This window comes from Convolutriloba macropyga, unplaced genomic scaffold (assembly GCF_964194025.1).
Source record: "Convolutriloba macropyga unplaced genomic scaffold, txConMacr16.3 SCAFFOLD_547, whole genome shotgun sequence".
NCBI lineage: Eukaryota > Metazoa > Xenacoelomorpha > Acoela > Convolutidae > Convolutriloba > Convolutriloba macropyga.
In genome coordinates, this window is record NW_027452934.1 from 74822 (window position 1) to 95000 (window position 20179).

The 20179-nt window shown below is 36.5% G+C and overlaps 1 protein-coding gene across 1 annotated transcript; it reads left to right on the forward strand.

Annotated features, from left to right (window-relative positions):
* Window positions 1-258: 258 nt before the first annotated feature.
* Window positions 259-16809, forward strand: LOC142357906 (polypeptide N-acetylgalactosaminyltransferase 5-like). The gene is made up of 5 exons (XM_075409398.1): window positions 259-1390; window positions 7340-7567; window positions 11149-11356; window positions 11894-12073; window positions 16078-16809. The coding sequence occupies exons 1-5, from the start codon at window positions 829-831 to the stop codon at window positions 16643-16645; spliced, it is 1746 nt and encodes a 581-aa protein (XP_075265513.1). The 5' UTR covers window positions 259-828; the 3' UTR covers window positions 16646-16809.
* The last annotated feature ends 3370 nt before the right edge of the window (window positions 16810-20179 follow it).

The window sequence follows — 20179 nt, forward strand, 5'->3', positions numbered from 1 at the left end:
CTCTAAAATCAGGTGAGCTTGAAAATTAATCAAATTAGACTACTAATTTTCCATACTCTTTACTAATGCTTTAATTAAGTCTACAAGCCTGGTTTTAATTCAATATTAACAGAAAATGTCAAAATGCGGTACTCTAGAGCACTCAAAGAGCGCTAGTTAAAAATTTTTACGTTTTTGGAGCCATGCCGCGTGATACACTTTTTTTGAAGTTGACAAATGTTGCTTTGCAGGTATCCTTTTATCTGAAAAATTGTTTTGTTCATTGATATTGTTCTTCCCCGAATTTAGTCAACTAAAACCAAATAATCATTATGGCTCTGTCATGACATGACACACTCAACTGGCTGTATAATACAAGTGTTGTTCAAATGCGTTTATAATTAATTTTAGTTATTAACGTACAGCTGCAATTATTATCGCTTTATCGCACGGCAATGCAACAAAAATTAGTAATAAAATACGCATACGCCTCTTAACCACGTTTCAGTTTTTTGCTCAGTTTACTGCTTATGGTTAAATATTACAGCTTTATGGTTTTAGACGAACACTTGTGTCTACATTGCTTGCTCTGAGCGGTACATGGCAAGGAAAAAACGAAGGAAAAGCTGCCTCATAGTTTAAAAGATTTCAATTGGCTGTTTTTCTGCCGTTTTAGAGGTACGCTAGGAAAAACGTATAAAACTGTATTTTCATTGCAACGTACGTTTTGGTATATATTTGCTCGATGTTGTATAGTACAATTTAGTGTCATTTGTACTCGTTTCATTGTGGATAACGAAAGCTTTCATTATTGAATTTGTGTTCTATTTGCAGAATAATGCGCGAATAATGAACACAATTCAGCTTAAGAAGGTCAGAATATTGATCGCTTCTATAATTCTGTTTTTATTTCTTGTTCTACTTATTAAATTTTGCAGCCAACGTGTTTTCGATGCCTTGCTTCAACGCAATGCCCGAAGTTGGGAAAACAAACCCCCATTGCCTTCAACTCCGGAGCACGAGCCTCCGCAATCACCCAAGGAAAACAAACTACTGGGCGCCTGGACTGCGAAAAACAAAAACCGCCCTGGCGATATGGGAAAGCCAGTGCATTTAACAGCCGAAGAGCAAGCGAAGGCAAAAGAGTTGTGGAGTCTGAACGAGTTTAACATGGTAGCCTCTGAGAAAATTCCATTAGATAGAACACTGCCCGATTTTCGCCATTCAATGTGCCTGGATATGGACTACAATGTCAGTTCACTTCCTGTTACTAGTATCATCGTCATCTTCCATAATGAGGAGTTCTACACTGTTTTGAGGACAGCCACCAGCTGTTACAACCGGTCTCCACCCCACCTGCTTAAAGAAATTGTACTCGTGGACGACTTCAGCGACAGAGAACACTTAAAAGGTTTGACACTAATAGCACTATGGTTCCATTTATGGCCATCATTGATACCATTGATGTACCATTATTGGTGACCTTAGATACCATATACTCTACAATTGCCGGTATTTGGATACCATGGTACAATGCTACACCTGGAACCATACTTGGTCTTAAATATTTGTATCTAAGATGGGTCAATCAAAATTGAACCGTACTTTGAGGTTTAAAGAAAAATTATAGCTCAAAAATTCCAAAAACGCTATGCTTATGCAGAGAAAAAATTCTAGGGGTGTTTTGCTAGCTAGAAAAATTGGAACAAGAAAAAAGGGAATTGCAACAAAACCTCAACGGCTATCTTAGCAAAAAAAGAATGGGATCTGTCCTAAATGAAACTAGGTAACAAGTCGACAAAAAAAACGTGGCAAAGTTTAATCAATTGAGTTTGTGTAAACCAAAAAATTACAAAGTCCTGGCAATCATGAACCTTCATTTTTAAAAACTACATTAATTCAAACTTAACCCCTCGGGAAGCCAATGGCTCTCATTAGTCAGAATGAGTCATAAAAATACTAATATAATAAGCAATACAGGTAAAACTCAAAATGTCACCAGTAGGGTATGAAAAAACAGTTTTGGAGATATTAAAACCAAAAGATATTAACTTAAAATGGCTTATATGTTTGTAAATTACACGGACCTCCTTTCAAAGGCAACGTGGAAAAACAAAATTTGAACAGTGTCAAAAGTAAAAACCTACAAAAACACAAATTTGGTGTCATTAATCATTATTGTCAAAGTCATGAAAGCATTGGTTGAAACACAAATCCAGTAAAATTTACTTTCTGTTCCACAAAAAGCATTTGACACCTGCCATGAATGATACTAAGTTAAAAATTGAAAAAAAAAACAAATAGTTCACAGTTCAAAACTGAATTGAAACTTTTGACAACAATTAGTGCAAAATAATTAAAACCATTAGCTATCAACCAAAAATAGTAAATAAAATCTAAAACAAAAGTGAAATCAATTTAGATTGTTAATAGATTTATAATTCAATATAAAGCTTTCATCTTTTCTGTCCCCCCCCCCCAGTACGTTATGCATTCTTCAGTTACACAGCACAAGCCATTGTAGAGAAAATCAGTAAGAAAATGGCACTCGAGTATTGTGAAAAAAATTTTGTATCAAAGTCATAAACCATTTGGTAAAATATAAAAAATAAGTATTTGTTTTTGTTTTGCTAGAAAGAAAAGACCTGTCATTACAGAGACCAAGTAACAAGTTTTTAGAATTAGGGTTAAAAAGGTGACATAATTCGAAAACTCATTATAATTTCAAATAGAAAAAAGATTCAGCAACTTAGGAGCCATTAAGTATCATTTGATAGCATTAGAAAATTTTGCCTCTACTTTTTTGACAATCAGCAGTATTTTTGACTAATTGAACGAAGTTATACGACTACAAAAAGAACTAAAACGCAGGCAAACGTCAAGAATTTCTTAGCATTAAAAACACTTTTTCGGAACCATTGGATTTCATAGAACGTAACTGGGATCTCCCATTAATTTAATTCCTGAATAAACACAAAGCAATTTTGATTGGCATGAAAACAATTTTTTACAGACTTTAAAGGACAGCTTTGGTCTAAATCTGAGCTTAATATATATTTTGATGAATATATCTCAAAATGGAAAACTGGGATACTTATTGGATAACAATCGATCTTAATTACCGAAAAACAAGCAAGATTTTATTTTGAGAACACCAAATTTACCGAAATTTTTCCTGTGAATGTCAGCAGAACGAGCTACAGAAGCACATTTGTTGCAATTTTACAATAAGAATTGGAGAATTTGAAAAAAATAGCGTTATGTTCCACCCAAAAGTCGGATCAAGCAGTTCAAAAAATACAAAAATTGTGAACAAAACAGCAACAAAGCGAATCGAATGTTTTAAATATGCTACGCTTGACGGGTTTTCTGATGTTACTACTCACAAATAAGTTTAATGGATGTTTCACTCGTCCAAATTTCACTGATTTAAAAACACTGTTTAGCTTTTAACTCTTCCTGCAATATAGTGGGGTTGAAACTGAAAACGAGTTCACATGTTTTGGGAGAAGCCAAAAGTTCTTTATCTGAGTCGGATTTTTTAAATTGATTTTGTCTGAAATTAATCAAAATTTGCTTAGTCGCAAATTTTCTTTTGTCTTTTCTGTACACTTAGAAAATAACGCCTAGAATCCTGGGAAAATACAGGTGCTCAATTTATCTGTCTTTATTCTTAATTTTTTTTAAATTCCAATGAAGATCAAGGAGGTCTATCATTTCTATTTCTAGCGATCTGCGGGCTATGTTTTATACAGATTGGTGAATTTTCTCTTCTGGGATAAGCATTTACTGTTGTCTTTCTGAAACTACTTCTTAAAACACGCCATTCCTTTTGTCTCAAAGACGATCAGATCACTCTCTTTTGTTTAACTTGTTCATATAACGTAATCATTGTTTCGAATCAAACAAACCTGAATGTCGTCTAATGCCTTCTCACAAAGAGCTATTTCTCATAGACATTAGTTTCCGATCGTGTGTAGATACACTCGTTAACCAAAGTAAATTCTCAAACGGAATTATATATGAATACATTAACAGTAATTGGGTTTTTTTTGACGCATTATAGTCTCCATCTTCTATATATTAATCGCGTGAACACATAAGGCGGCATGTTTTAGAGGCATTACTGATCGGCATGTTGTAACAGTACTACCGAAGAGCACGGTTAAGCGGTTGCCTAATTGGGGTTAACGACCGAAAAATTGTGCTTTAAGGTCATTAATCAATTAATGTTTCTAAAAGGTCATTGACCGAAAAATGTTGCTAAAAAAGGTCATTAACCGAAAAGTGTTGCCAAAAGGTCAGTGACCCAAAATATTGCTAAGAAGTCGTGTCATCTACCGAAAAAAGCTTTGCGAAAAAGCCTGTTGCCGAAGTTTTTTTGTTGAAGAAGAAGACAATAATCGGCGTTTCAGTAAACAAGAACAATAGTGTCGAAAAAATCATTGGCTGATTAGTTGTTCAGAAACAGGTCTGTGACCAAAAACTTCTTCAGAGAACGGTCTGTGGCCGAAAAGCTTCTGATACTGAAAATGTAAATGATCGAAATTGTGTCAAGACAAATAGTTTTTACCGAAAAAAAACAATTGTTTTTAGTAGTTCATTGTCAAAAAATTATTGATGAAAAAGGCTGTCTTGAATATTTGTGAAGGAAAAGTCGCTCACCGAAAACGTCAAGGATTAAAAGGTGGAGGATAGAAATTTGTTTTGCCACAGTTTCACTGTACGAAACCTTTTTTGATACAGAAGAATTTCAGCGAACAAAATTTGTGAAGTTTAAAAGACCCAAAAGGTGACAATGATATAACCTAATTTAGGTGCCAAAAAATTATATATGACAAAACTGGGGTCTTGAAATAAATAAAAAAATTTTTAGCGCACAGTTGAGGACTTTTTCATATTAGGGGCAGTTACTATTAAATTATTGCTTACAAAACATGATAGGTATATCATTTCCTTCTTTTATTTTTTCAAGGAAAGTTTTGTTGGTGGCAATAGTCAGCTCTTTAACTCAGTTCTATGCGTGTTGACTTCGTAAAAGCATTCGCAAAGGCTCGACAACGATTCCTTTTTATCGGCACATTTCTCGTTTTGGGCACGTCCAACGTGATCTCATTAGCATATTCATCCTTTTTATGAGAACTACAGTTCATCGTCTCACCCAGGACCTGTTTTCTCATCTCCTTTGAACTGTTGTATCTCTCCCTCCCTTCTTTTTCTTTCTCTATCTTTCTTATTTCTGTTGTGCGATCTTCTATTTCTGCACTTCAAGTGTTTATCGAACTGTATTTTTTATTTTGCATTCAAATTTTTGCTTTTGTTTTGCTTGGTCACTATCTCGCTGTTCTCGTACTTTCTCTCTCATGATTTGGGTTTCTTTCCTTTTGCTGTTCCATTTTCTTTCATTCTATCGCTTTTGTTTTTTTCTGTTTTTCTTCTTTTTTCTCATGCTCACTTTCCTTTTTCCTCCTTTCTCTCACTCTTTCTTTTTCTTTTCTTGGTTGTTTTTTTTGTTTGTTTTGTATTTTTCATTTTTTCTTTTGTTCTTTTGTCTGTTTTTGATTCATTTTTTTGTTTCCAATTGTTTTTCTTACGATTGGTTCCTGATGTTCTTGTGGTTTCTGTTGTATTGTATTCTTTCTGTTTTTTCCTCTCTCATCATTTTCGAGTTTTCTTCTCTTTTTGTCTTTAACTCCCCTTTTCTCGCTTTTTGTTGGCGTTGGTTTTCTCCCTGACTCATTTTTTCTGTTTTCCTTCTCTGCGTTCAACCTTCTTTTTTCTCTGTTTTTTTGGGTTTTTCGTTTTTTTAAATCTATTTGCTCTGCGACTCATTGTATATTGCTGCTGCAACCGATTTCTCTCTTTCTCTCCCTCTTTATACCTCATCCTATCGGTTTTGAATTTTTAATGCTCTGTGAGAACGTTTTTTACACTTAATTCGCTTAAAACTTGTCTTTCACATATTTGGCGCTCCATTTTTTTGACGTCCAAAGTAGTTTGCAGAAAAATTCATTGAATTCACCAAAGAATGCATGTACACCAGTTATCACGAATAAGTTTTCAATGAGACTATCGATTGTTAAAGTTTCAAGATAAGATGCCTTCCGATAGCCTTTACGGACCTGCTAGTTTTTTTTTTTAAATTTTTATCAATTCGAGGCAAATTGATCAACATTTTTCGTTGTTTGTATTGCCAAAAAATTTAAAGGGAATTAGGGAGGTAATCCGGATGTCACAAGAAATCAATACTGAGTTGAGTATTACTTGAAATTTGTTCAAATCGATCGTTTTTTCATTAAAAAAAAGAAAATAGTTCCTCTGGAAATTTTCGTTGATTCTCGAATGAGTGGAACAGATTCCACGCTCGACTCAGTACTGCTTATGGAAAACTGGCAATTTTGCAATTTTCTATCTAGATTTTTTTGTAAGTACTGTTGTCATATATCAGGAAATTAACGCAAATAAAATTCTCAGAGCGCCCATTGAAATAAAAGTAAAAATGACATTGGAATGCTCTCGACAAAAATGCTACTAACGTTGATAGTTTTAACGTAAAATTTCAACTTGAATGTTAAATCCGTTAATTTTTTTGTTTTTTGTTAAGTTAGATTATTAGCACCACAAAAAATCAGGCTGTATTGCCTTTTTGTGCTTGCTTAGATTTGGCGCTGAGGACTTAATAAATGATTGTCATATTCTTTCAAAATTCATTGAACCAACCTGAAAATGAATTTATTATTATTATTAGCACTACAAGTTGTTTACAAAAACATTTTAATACGGACGCGCGCACAATTAAACAAACCGGCATTTTAAGTACTGCTTGTAAACGACCGATTCCTAAACATGCCATTCAAAAACAATCTTTTCCTTGTCTCTGACGGAGCAAAATTTTAACGACGGAATTAAAATTATGTATATGATAAAAATCACGCTCAAGCAAATATGTGATTACTAATCGGTCCAGCACTTCAAAATCACTACTGATGAGTGTCATTTTTATCACATCGAGATTATTTTGACATATTCTCGATTTGATAAGGTAAATATTTCGACATTCATATTTTTTGCCAGATAACGATTGTAAAAAATGCATCACTTTTAGTGCAAGATATTAACAGAACTCACAGGACAGCAGTTCAGGCTTCAAAAGTACCCCAGATTAGAAAATCTCATTTTGTCACAACAAGAGTTTTGAAATCTTTTGGATGAACGAACATCAAACCTAATAGCAGTTTACAGCCATCAAACAAGCGTAAATATTTTGTTACCGTTATGTCGCTTTTCTTTTTCCTAAGATAATATTTGAGTGAAATAAATTAAACATTTTTGATTTCAACTATTACTATATTGATTTAAGGACCCCTGGACGATTACGTAAACTCACATTTTGAGGGAAAAGTGAAAGTGGTCCGCACTCCATCCAGACACGGGCTAATCAGGGCGAAGAACTTTGGAAGCAAACACGCGACTGGAGATGCCCTGATCTTCCTGGACTCACACTGTGAATGCACAGAGGGCTGGTTGCCTCCTCTCCTAGCTGCACTCAGGGACAACCCGAAGACGGTTGTTCAGCCAGTTATACCAGGTATGAACTGGGGTTTAACAGAAAAAATATTGGGGGCTTTTTGTACCCCCGACCGCCACAAGTTTAATGGGTTCTCATATTGTGTTACTCGACAGCTCTAGGCAATAAAGCACGCCAGTTTTGTATGATGACGTTGAATCCGCAGACACCAGTCCGGAACATAAGTATGCACAAGTTGAGTCATCGAGTTATCGAAAGACCATCCTAGACCGATATTATCTATGTAGCGACCGTTCTCTATGGATATTTGTTATGTAAAGAATTTTGCTCAACTTTATTACTTGTCCCCGACTTTGGCTGGATCTAACAATTTGTTTTCGAATTTGGCTCGACTAAAGACAATTTACTCAAATTTATTGTCGACGACATGAAAAAAATGTATTGTTTTCCGTTTAATCTAGACTGAAGTTTGGTTATTTTTTCACCTCTTTATTGTGCTGGAAACAAAAGCCACAGAATAAACAGTTTTCAAGATACATTTTCAAACGGAGCAACAAACTAAAAGTTGCTCCCGATGGCGTGAGTTGACAAACTGCAGTTGTCTCGTAAGTAAGAACCGGGATTCATAGAGTGCTCGTATGAACCGGGGATGAACCCGTGATATCACATGAAGCGTCTTTATGAAAAAATTTGACTCGATTTTGCCTCAAATTATTTTATTTTTGAACAGAATTACTCGATTATTTCTCAGATCTACAAAAACTTTTTGGTGTCATCAAATGACTTTTGTTTGAGCTCTATACTTTTGGTTTTTCTATACTTTAACTGCGATACTCGAGTGTAATTAAAGTTAAAATTTACCCCTGACTCGAAAAAAGGCTATCAATAAAGTGGAGAGATCGGCTAGTTGTAGCTTACGTAATTTATGAGTTTTAAAGTGACTTCTACAGATCCACATAACCGCACTTAGTTCACGACGCAACTTATATACTTACAAACAAAAGATATATATACATACAAACAGTGGGCACCAAGACAAAAAACAATTGTACAATTCGAAGCCTTATGGTTCGGTTGAGCGCAAGTAATATTGGCAATTCCTTTTTTTTAATTGCTCGCAAACGAAGTTTGTATTATTTATATTAGTCCTGTGGTTTCTTTTTATGCAATTATTTGCTTAACCATTACTTTGTCTGACCCTTTTAACTTTTTGTCCTTAAAAATGGAATAAACAGGTGCAGCCCGGAGGTCATTAACCGGCTGAACAGCTCTCTTAGACCCTACGCCTCGCAAGTATTCATGTATACCACTCACCGAAACTGTTCTGAAGACACAATTTTAGGGAGTGAACGGCGGTTCCTAATCTTAAAAAAGTTTGACGCCCCGCAGTCTACCCCCTTCCTTCAATTCAGTCGCCTCCGCCTACCTTTCTCCACCTGCGATTTGAACTTCTCTCGTCAAGCCCTCCCAGCCCTACTTCACTTCGGTTTACCCCCCCCCCCCCCACCCAAAGCTTATCCGCTTAATGGGAGAATCCCTAGCCCCAGCTGGCTAACACCAAACCCAACCACTAGCTGGTTGTTTGAGAACAATTCGCTCGAAAATAGTCGGCGATGTTTAGAACGGTTTTTGATATGTCTTTTAGAGTATTATTAGGCGGAAAAGTTGTAATCCATTTGTCTTAAATTAATCGGTTACTTTTGATATGTGAGTTAACCATATATGATCACTGCGTCTGAGACGTCTACTTTGAACCATTAATAACAACTGTCAAAAGAAAGCAGATTAACAACTGTATATTGTACTAATTACTAAAGCTTTTTTATTGGATAGGCAATTGAGAAAATCTTGAATTAGTCCGCTTTGGTGTTCTAAAACAATGAAAATGGAAACTCTTACTGCGTTAAGAAAGAGCTTGAATCAAACAGATCACTGAAGCCGAGTTTTCCCGTTTGTGTGCGAGTGAGCGTGTGTCTTTATATGCGTATAAATGCGTTTTTGTGGGGTTAGGTATTCTTGGTCTGTGTAACTGCTTTTTTGTCTTTCCGTCTTTGTTCACATGCGCTTGTTCGTATTTTTCTGAGTAATTGTGTTTTTTTTCAGTGTTTGTGTAAGTGTGGGTGCGTGTGTGCGTGTGCTTGTGTCTCTTTGTGTGTGTGTAATTGTGTTTGTGTTTGTCTGTGATTTCGTGCTTACAATTTTGGTTAATCATACTTTTCCAAATGACTCCGTCTATTAAAAAAGACGTCATATCAAAAACCTTGCATGCTATTGCCGATCAAATAGGTTGCGCAGAATTATTTGCAATTTTATGGTAATCTTGAGGCAAGATAACGAAAAAGCGCGGTCAGTTACAGATCAACCAATTCGGTATTTTTCGTGTATGCCCCTCTATTTTGATATACGATCTGACAAATCAAAGGCAAAGACATATTACTAAGACTTGTTTGTGCCACAAGTTTCAATTTCCAGTTATCGGGAGCGGCAAGATTAAATACATGCAAAATAAGGAAAATAACACACTTTTACCAATTACCAATTGATTTGGTATTCGAGGTGTTTGTTTGCGATAACATGGGTTGAAGTGTAACCAAGTTCCCTTTCTATTGCGGTTTAAAGTTCTTGTTAAAACGGAAAAAAAATTTAAGTTACAAAATCTATTGGATAACTGCCGTAGAGTTTTTTCTCTAGTTTAGACAAGAAATTGTTGAAAATTAGAAGAAAAAAAATAAGCCGTTGTCTGCAACGTTATAGGTTTCTATAAGTCCATTCCATCCCATTTCAATTGCAAGGAAGCTCCCACTTTTTTTTAGCTCAGTTTTGGGCATTTAGGATGCACATCACGCGTTCAAGATCATAGCGAGGTGATTTCCTGTTTTCCTATTAGCCGGGAATTATGAGAGATTAAACTGTTCTTCATCCTAAAGAATATTTATTTATTCTTAAAAAGTAGAAAAGAAATCATTTAAAAGTAAGAAAATCAACAATTTGCTTTTACAGGTGCTCAAAGTCTGCTATCCTTTTTTGAAAAACCGCGGCAATTTCTGGTGTTGTAGTGGCTTCTTTGGAGATCAATTTTTACTTGGTGGAATGTTTCTGCACTGCAACTGTCAATTGCAAACATCAAGCAGATCAAGAAATATTAATTAATATCGTGAAAGAACGTGTATTTGTCGCCACGATTCAACTCGAGCTGATCCAGGCCTAAATAGAGGCCAATTTTTTTAGAAGTACTATTACACGTTGTTAGTGTATGCGCGCGTTAATTTTTTTTACTGTAGAAACAAACACCTTTAAATATAATTGCTCTATATGCCAGTTTAATTGTCTGATCCTTTCTGGCAGCAATGCTTCAATGTTTGATTATTTTGCCTAAGAATTTTAGTGATCAGAGTGTTCTTTTCTTCTATTGTTATACTCCCGCCAGAAATGTTTTGTCGACTATTATTGCTTGCACCGATGTCAAGATAGCGCTGTTGAAAAGCTCAGATGTTAACCGATTGTGTTTCAAGTGTTTGACTTGTTGTTTTCTTGAGTTTATCTGCTCTCTGGTTCCCTAAGAATATAGAGGAATGAGCTATACTTGATAAGTTAATTGGGAACTCTGTCATTTCGTACAAAATTCCTTTTTCGCTTCATAGGTATCGACCAGAATACGTTGGCGTTGGAGTCCAGCCAGCGTTCTCTGGCTTCCCAGGGTACGTTTGAGTGGACAATGCTCTTCTTCTGGCGAGCCATTCCAGAACACGACCAGAAGTTGCGCCACACTCCAATTGACCGCATCCGCAGCCCAACTCTTGCGGGGGGATTGTTCGGACTCATGCGGAACTGGTGGGAGTACCTGGGCAGGTAGGTTTATTCAATTCCATACTTGCGCAGCTTGATGCATATCATTCTGAACCCTTTTAAAGAGACCCACAAAATCGTTTGTCCATAAACCCCACCCACCCCTCTTCCAGCCACTCTGCCACCGTAGTATAAACTGGATATCGCAGAAACAGTTATCGCATTTTTTTCACACAACACCTCATGAAACAATAAAAAATATTTTCAAGGTTCATTGGAAGGGTTCAAATATGAAAACCGTATAAAAATTGTATATGAAATCCAAGAAATCTAGTACATTTGGGCGAAAAACTTTAAAATTACACTTTAATTAAAATACTGACTTAAAAAACTAGCTTAAGCCTGATAATAACTGGAATTGAACGAGGCTATGATCACAATGAGACAAATGATAATAACAAAAAGAAGAGAATTATCGTACCAATTTATGGTCTCGAAGATCGGATCAAGAGTAATTTTTGTCAAACAGCTTGACTTGTGAACTTTGATGTAACTTTTTTATAGAAAAAAAATGATGTGACTGTGATGTGTTTTGATCAGGTATGATGACGGAATGGAGCTGTGGGGAGGGGAGAACCTGGAGCTGTCCTTCAAGACATGGTTGTGTGGTGGCCAGGTGGAGTACATACCATGTAGCCACGTGGGTCATATCTACAGAGGCAAACACCCCTACCTCTGGTACAAGCCAGGCCCAGACAGGGCCTTCACAGTCAACGCCAGGTTTACACAAACTTCCTGAATAATCTGGTGCAAAAATTTTGCAATCTGCAATTCAATTCAAACAAAAGACCGATGTAACAACCCTTCTAGGACCCTTCCAAGTTTCTAGGACCTAGGACCCTTCCAAGTTTCTAGGACCCTTCCAAAAGTAGAAACCGAACTCGCGCAGAAGTGAAACAAAGTGTACAATATAAAAATATCGGGTAGAGTCGCAATAAACATCTTTCATCAAAATTGCGGAATCCAGGTCGAGGTCCCAGAAGGAAGTGACCTCTAATGACAGCTAAGTTGAGCGCAAACGGTGTGTTTGCAGCTAGACAAAAATTACAGTGTCTGGAAATCTGGAAATCAGTTTGAGCTCACAAAAGTCTTGACAATGGTCTGGTTGTTGTCTGGTCAAAGATTACTTTAGTCTGGACTCCAATGACATAGTCGGGGAACCTAGTTAAATTCGGGCCGACTTCTTTCCATGAGAAAAACTCATTCTTAAACCGAGCTTTAGGCACGCTTGAATGGCCTCAGGATATCACTGTTGCATGTACATTTTATGGTCTTGTGTGTTCCGTTCTATCGCTTAACTATAAGTTGTTAATTGCTCTTGAACTAAGTTCATAGCAATTATTGTAAACGTGTGTGTCTTTTTTATGCCAAATTTTCGTTTGACGGTTTTGACTTTTCAAGTGACTTTTACGCCCTTGACATTTTTCGTTTCGCTTGATCTAAAATTCTCTCTCAATCACAATTTCAAGCAGTTGAACTCAATTGAGGGCATTTTAATACTAAAAGTCAAATGAAAAATGAGAAAAAAACTGGTGCCATTTTCACTTTAAATCTTAATAGTGGTCAACCTCTAATGTGGTTATTTGAAGCCCACTATTTATTTTCTTAGTCCCATCCCATTTAGACTCCCCCCCCCCCCGACTGAAGCAGGCTGCAATTGATTAGAGCTCCCACTAGTCGTTTGCGAGCAATTCTTCCAACCTTTAGTCGGTTATGTTTTGTTAGGGGGTCTAAGCAGGCAAAACTATTGTGAAATTGGACCACTACTGGATTCGAACAAGAATCTCTTACTTGCAAGCCTATTGGTCTAAGCTCTCGAACTTGGGCATCTCTTATAACTCATTCTCACGTGCTCCTCAAGTTAGCATATATCTAGCCAAGTATATATTGAACAAGTAGAGCTTTTTGTCAAGCTATGTCAAGATTATCTTAAGCACAATTTGCATTAGGTTCTTCTCTAATAACATTCAAACATTGTCCACAAAACGGGAACGTCTAAAATAGCTTTACAACTATATAAGAGTCACTAAACAATCTCGTTATGCTTTTGTTTGAAACAAAACAACTCGGATCGAGCTATCGACCCGTTTCACAGCATTGTTTTTGGAAGTAATGCACTGAAATTTTGTGGGGAATGCTCTGCATGCTCCGAACTTTTCACAAAAATTTGCGCAAAATTCTTAGAGTAACATGCTGAAATTGCTGAAACTTTATTAAGATATGCGCTCAGATTTTTGCGCAGTTTAAAAACCACCTGTGTATTTGAGCAATTGTTAGCACTGAATTCTGAACTTTTCAGCTCATTTAGTAAATAACTTCAGCGCTTTTCAACCAACTTCATACAACAGGATTTATTAATATAAAAAAGAAGGCTCGGTAATTTTCGTTTGCACACAATTTTCCCACCCAGCTCATTCACATTTTTGACTCACATTTATACCGAATAAAGAAGAACTTTAAACTTTCAAAAAATTAAGTGCAGTTTGAAAAAAATTGATGTTTGAGTAAACAAAATTATTTAGAAAGCAAGCTGCTAAAGAAATTGATTGGTGTCATCACGTAATAGAGGGCCGATAAGACCTGTCATTATTAAGAATACGAGCCAACACAAGCAACAACACAAAAATTTCAAATCCTGCAAAAATCAGTATCTTTTTCAAAACACTGTGATAGTCATTGCAGCATCAGATAAAAACTAAACTAAACACATTGAGTGTCTTCTACAAACATGCAAAACTTGCTGTTAATTTCTTGACAATCAGTAAAATAAACAGAAAATCTTGATTAATGCCAAAACTCATTGTTTTCATTTCAAACAAAATACCTAGTAACAAGTTCCATATGGCACTATGTAAAACATAAACTATATAAGTTCACTTATACTAGAGAGCAGATGGACCTGTCGTTAATGAGACTACGAATTGAGTCGACGAAAAGAGCAATCCCAAGCGCAAAGTTCGAAACAGTCCATTAAATTGTTTTGATACCAGATGATTTAACAACTACTAATACGTCATAAGGCTACAAAATAAAAAGAAATACAGGTGAAACAAAAAGTTTATAAACAATTTACGAAAACAAAAAGCATTGAAACCAATAAAAATCATTTGATCAAATGAAAATCACCTGCTCTCATCAAAGAATTGCTATTTCAAACCTATCTTGAAAGCTAAGAGTATCAGAATTTAATAATTTATATGAAAACACGGTTTCCATCTGATAAGAATTTAATTAAAACATAAAACCAACAACGAGGTTATTCTTCTCCTTTTGTTTTGTTAGCAGAAATTGAATGGACCTAATGATGAACCTATGTTAACAATTGACAAAGAGAACAACAAAAATGAATGCTTAACAATACATCAATACTTTGGAAAATAAATTAATTCAATGTAACTAAAACAATCTTTAGCTCTAACCTGAACGAATTTTTTTACGTTCATTGAGACATTAATAGGAAACCAATGAGAGCTCTCATTAATCAGAATTTGTTTATAACTATAAATTAACAACAAGTACAGTCGATAACACGAAACTCAATAAAAAACGTCAATGCACTGAAAACCATAAGCAATTCATTGAAAATTTCTCCGTAAGTTTCTCTTAACGAGATTTGAAATGATACTCATGAAATATAACGAAAAAGTTACCAGTGACCAGAATAACGTAATTAATTGCTCTCGAACCAAGTTGGTAGCGATTATTGTAAACGTGTTGGTCATTTTTATGCAAATTTTTTGCTTGACAGTTTTCGTGTTTATCTTCTTGAACATTCTTTGACTTTTGTGACTTTTTCTCGCTTTCCTTCTTCCCTTTTGAGTGATTTCTATTGCTCTCACTCCGAAGTACAGCTTGTTGCTCAAATAAAAATGTTTGCAGAATAGCAAAGAAATGGGCCTGATAGCTGAGTGGGCAGAGCTTCTGGTGAGGGATTGGGATGTCCACGGTTCAAATCCGGCGCGGTCAGCTATTTTTGCTTCCATTAAAAAAATTTATCTAGAATACAGCCCCTGAATTAAATTGCCTCGCCTCTTCTTCGAGAAAAGTTTTTTCGACATTCGTCAGTTTATTTTGTGATAATGTGATAATGTAATTGTTGTAATAATGTGACAGGACTTGAGAGAAGTACCATAATTGACATAAAACAATAAAATAGCGCCCCAATACAATTGTAATCCTTTTGATTGTAAAAATCCACATAATGAGATAAAAATGAGCCTTTTAATTGATGCACTTCTGATAACAAGCACGTAATTGTTCCAAATGTTTGCGTACATAATTGGAAACAAAAATTTTCTACAAAAAATCTCGATAAAAATGCAATATTGACACTAGAAATGGACAATATTACATCAAATATCAAATGGTAACACAAAACTTTCATCCTTTATAACTCAAAAAACGAAAATCAGAAAAAGATTGATGAATATGTCGGTTGGCTAAAATTGAATGATCAAAAAACCAGTTGAGCATATATACTTCCTTCCCAAAGTAAAAGGGATGAATTATAGGAATCGTTTTCAAAATATATTCCATAATGTGGACCTGACTGGTAAGCAGAATAACATACATCGGCGAGTAAAATAAAATTTAAATTATTTCCTTCAGCGTATACATAAATTGCTTTTCAATATATTTCAATTTTATGTTCTACAACTTCTGCTGTGAAATGGTGTGCCTGTGCACGTATATGATGTCCGTAAATATCAAAAATATAATTTTAGACGCTTAGCGGAGGTGTGGTTGGATGAGTACAAGAAATTTTTCTACGCAGTGGCACCCGATTCCAAAACCCTGGACATGGGAGACATATCAGAACAACTGGCCAACAAGAAACGACTTAACTGCAAACCCTTCAAATACTTCATCACAGACGTCGTCAAAGACATGTACCCCCCAACTATCAAAGACAAAGCAGCCGGAAGCTTGAAACTGGACTCCCAAAAACTTTGTTTGGACACGTATAACGAGAAGCACGGGCCGATTAAGTTGTACGGTTGCCATGGTATGGGCGGAAATCAGGCGGGGTCTCTCTCTGAGAAAGGAGAGATCCGAATGCACACAACTGTATGTTTACAAAGTATGACAATTAACTCAATTGTAGTAATGGCCATGTGTGATGGAAAAGATAAACAGATGTGGGATCACAGTGGAAAAAGTTCCAAAATTATCCACAGACCTACTAACCAGTGTATGACAAAGGTAGACCAGTCTGTGAAGGTTATGGAGTGTTCGGATAGTGATCCGAATCAATTATGGTCTTTCGACAATTACTATGACCCTCCCCAATAAAGGTGTATACAACAACCCTCATCAGCAGTATAACATTTTAGCAGATATTTAATGCCAAAAATTTTATAAGAATCTTTTATCAATGGTTTATTGTCCTATTTACCTTATATTGTTAGACTATCGCATACATATCCAATTACAAATTGCAATATTTTAATTTTTTATTTGATCTCAAACAAAGTCTGTAGCAATTAGCTGGATCCTGATTGACTTATTTTTATGACTCGAAAAGAAGAGTGGGTGTTCTACAGGTTCTTAGGAACCAAAAGTGAGCATTGCTTTTCTGTTGGTTTTTACGACTCGTGAAGGAGTTATGGTGATCTAATTTTTAAGACTCGAGTGTTGGAGTAAAATTAAAAACAGGAAAAAAGAATCGTGAAAAAAACTGCAGTAGTTTAAACGCTGAACAGGTTTGACGAGTGTACTAAAAATAGAGTGATTTCTTTTGTTCATACCGCTGTTTTAGGGGGCTGAGGATATTAGACGAAAGCTAGATTAAGCAAAATTAATTTCCATGGACATTAAGGCTGAAATTCTCAACTAAAACTAAGTTCAAATAAGGTAAACTCTGCTTTAAAAAATTAAGAGTTGCACCTGAAAACTAGGTACACAATAAGTAATCAAGTGTCCCAAACATGTATCTTCTAATGCGAATTAGCGGAAAACGGACATTTAAAAGCAGTTATTTTTAAAAACATCCAATTTGGCGGCAGTTTACCACACCGATTTCGATTTCGCAAAAACAAGGAAAGATAGGAGTTACCCGTACCTAACTGTGAGTCGAATTCAGTACTGAATCAGTACAATTTGCATCATGCATTTTTTGAAGATCATTACTATGTACATGTCACTTCTGGTTATGGTTAGGCTGTAGTTTATCAACCTAATGAGTCATATGCATGCAAATTTTATGCACATTCTTTCTCGCCTAATGTATCTTACATGTACATGTACTTGCAACAGACTGCTCGTAAGATGCACATAAGTGGCGCCAGTCTGATTTTGATCTGGCCAGGCGTAATTACAAACCACTTGAGCGTGAACAAACTCAATCTGCTAACGCGAGATAATTGCCCCTAATTGTTCTCGCTCTACTACAAACTCTACTCTACTCTTTTATTGAATCTCTTTTATTACTAAATCCATGCGCACTATCATCTCTTTGCACTATTTGCACCTTTGAAGTAAAAAGGAAAGGAAGGGGAAAAGATATGAATTTATAAAGGATTTATAAATTTATAATGGATCGAATTTATAAATGAAGGATTTATAAATTTATAAATGGATCGAATTTATAAATGAAGGAATTATAAACGACATGAATTTATAAACGACATGAATTTATAAACGACATGAATTAAAAATAGGTTCCATAGTTCTCTGTTCTTTGTTCTCTGTTCTTTGTTCTCCTCTGTTCTTCTAGCTGGAATTGCACTTCAAATTTGCTTTAAATTGGTAAATATAGCTTGCAGCTCTACCTGGAGGGTCAGTGAAAAAGGTGGCCAACTTCACAAATCCTGGGAAAATCGCGCCCACACGGGAAAAGTGGGAAAAGATGGTCCACTGAAGGGGTGGATCGAATTCGAGCGTGTCACACGTCGCTCCAGTCGCCGAATTCGAGCCGTACAAATAATAGTCAATTCACGAGAGTATCACATTTAGTAATCTGAAACAAAATAACACAGCAGCACCAGTGGTTCGACAAACACTAAGAACGTTTATAGAACATTGATTGAACTTTGACATAGAACATTGATAGAACTTTGATATAGAACATTGATAGAACTTTGATATAGAACATTGGTAGAACATTGATGGCTGCTGATTGCGAAAACAGCTTGATGGCTGAAAACAATTCTGAGTCGGGTAGAAAAGAACAGATTGGGGAAATAACTGAAGTCAATTAGTTAAACCAACTGAACACAATATTAAGGTCACGGATATTAAGGGCTAACGCAACTGAACACATAAGGCAATATTAAGGTCACGAATATTAAGGGCCAACGCAACTGAACACAAGGCAATATTAAGGTCACGTATATCATAAAGGCAACGGAAGTATAAAGGCATCCCATCAGTTATCTTTTGCGAATTCTCTCAATACCGAAAGAATAAGTGCCACCATATGGCGGTAACCCTCTCCATGCTTGTCAAAATGAAAACGACAGGCGTCACTAAAGTCTTCCCGCCTTATGATGCGGGTGCCTTTCAAATGACAACCTAATTTATTGCGTAGATACATATTGTTCTTCGAAACCAATTGGGGTAGGAGGTCTTTCCGTCGCAGATGTCCCGCAAACTTGACCTCCGTCGGCCATACAGCATCGCGAAACTCAATAAATTTTTGACATATATATGAAATTGACTTTGATTTCGCATCGTTATCGCCAACAATAACAAACACATGCTTGTATTCAGAAGCCATTTTTGTGAGCCCAATCAAATGATCGCATCGACGACCACCTTCACTGTTATATGTTGGGCTATCAAAATTGATTAAAAGATGTTAACTGATATAAAAAACACTATAATCAGAATTATGAAAAAATTGTTTTACCTATATTGCTGCAAGAGCTCGTCATTCTTTAGATAGATTTCTGAGTCCCGCAGATTGGAATCTCCAATTATTAGGACCTTCATCTATAAGCAAAAGCTTAATTAAAAAGGAACCAAAAATCTACTAATACCATTAAAAAAATGGTCAAAAATATTAAAATCAGTGTCGCGGAGCAGAAACACACTCACACACACACACACACACACACAAATACACACACTCACACACACGCACACACACAGACACACACACACACACAAACAGACACACGTACACACACACACACACGCACACTCACACAAACACACACACAAAAACACACACACATAAAAACACACACCACACACACTTTTCACACACCACACCCAAACTACACACACACACACACACCACACACAGACAATCCACACACGCCGCACAAAAACAGCACACAAACGCGCGTGAGCACACACACACAGACTCACACACACACACACACAAACACATACGCGCGCGCACACACATTACACACACCACACCCAAACTACACACACACACAATCCACACACACGCCGCACAAAAACAGCACACACACACGCGCGCGCACACACACACACACGCGCACACACACGCGCGTGCAAACACACACACACGCACACACAGACTCACACACACACACGCACGCACACACACACGCGCGCGCACGCGCACACACACATTACACACACCACACCCAAACTACACACACACGCACAAGCAATCCACACGCACGCACGCACACACACACACAGACTCACACACACACACACACAATCCACACACGCCGCAAAAAAACAGCACATACAAACACGCGCGCACACACAGACTCACACACACACACGCACACACACACACACGCGGGCGCACACACACATTATACACACCACACCCAAACTACACACACACACACACACACACAATCCACACACACGCCGCACAAAAACAGCACACACACACAC

Bases quoted from the DNA above. Each gene is read 5' to 3' on its own strand.
- LOC142357906 (XM_075409398.1), top strand. From the start codon at position 829: ATGAACACAATTCAGCTTAAGAAGGTCAGAATATTGATCGCTTCTATA. The intron at 1,391-7,339 runs GTTTGACACTAA...TATTGATTTAAG, and splicing joins CGACAGAGAACACTTAAAAG to GACCCCTGGACGATTACGTA. The intron at 7,568-11,148 runs GTATGAACTGGG...TTCGCTTCATAG, and splicing joins TGTTCAGCCAGTTATACCAG to GTATCGACCAGAATACGTTG.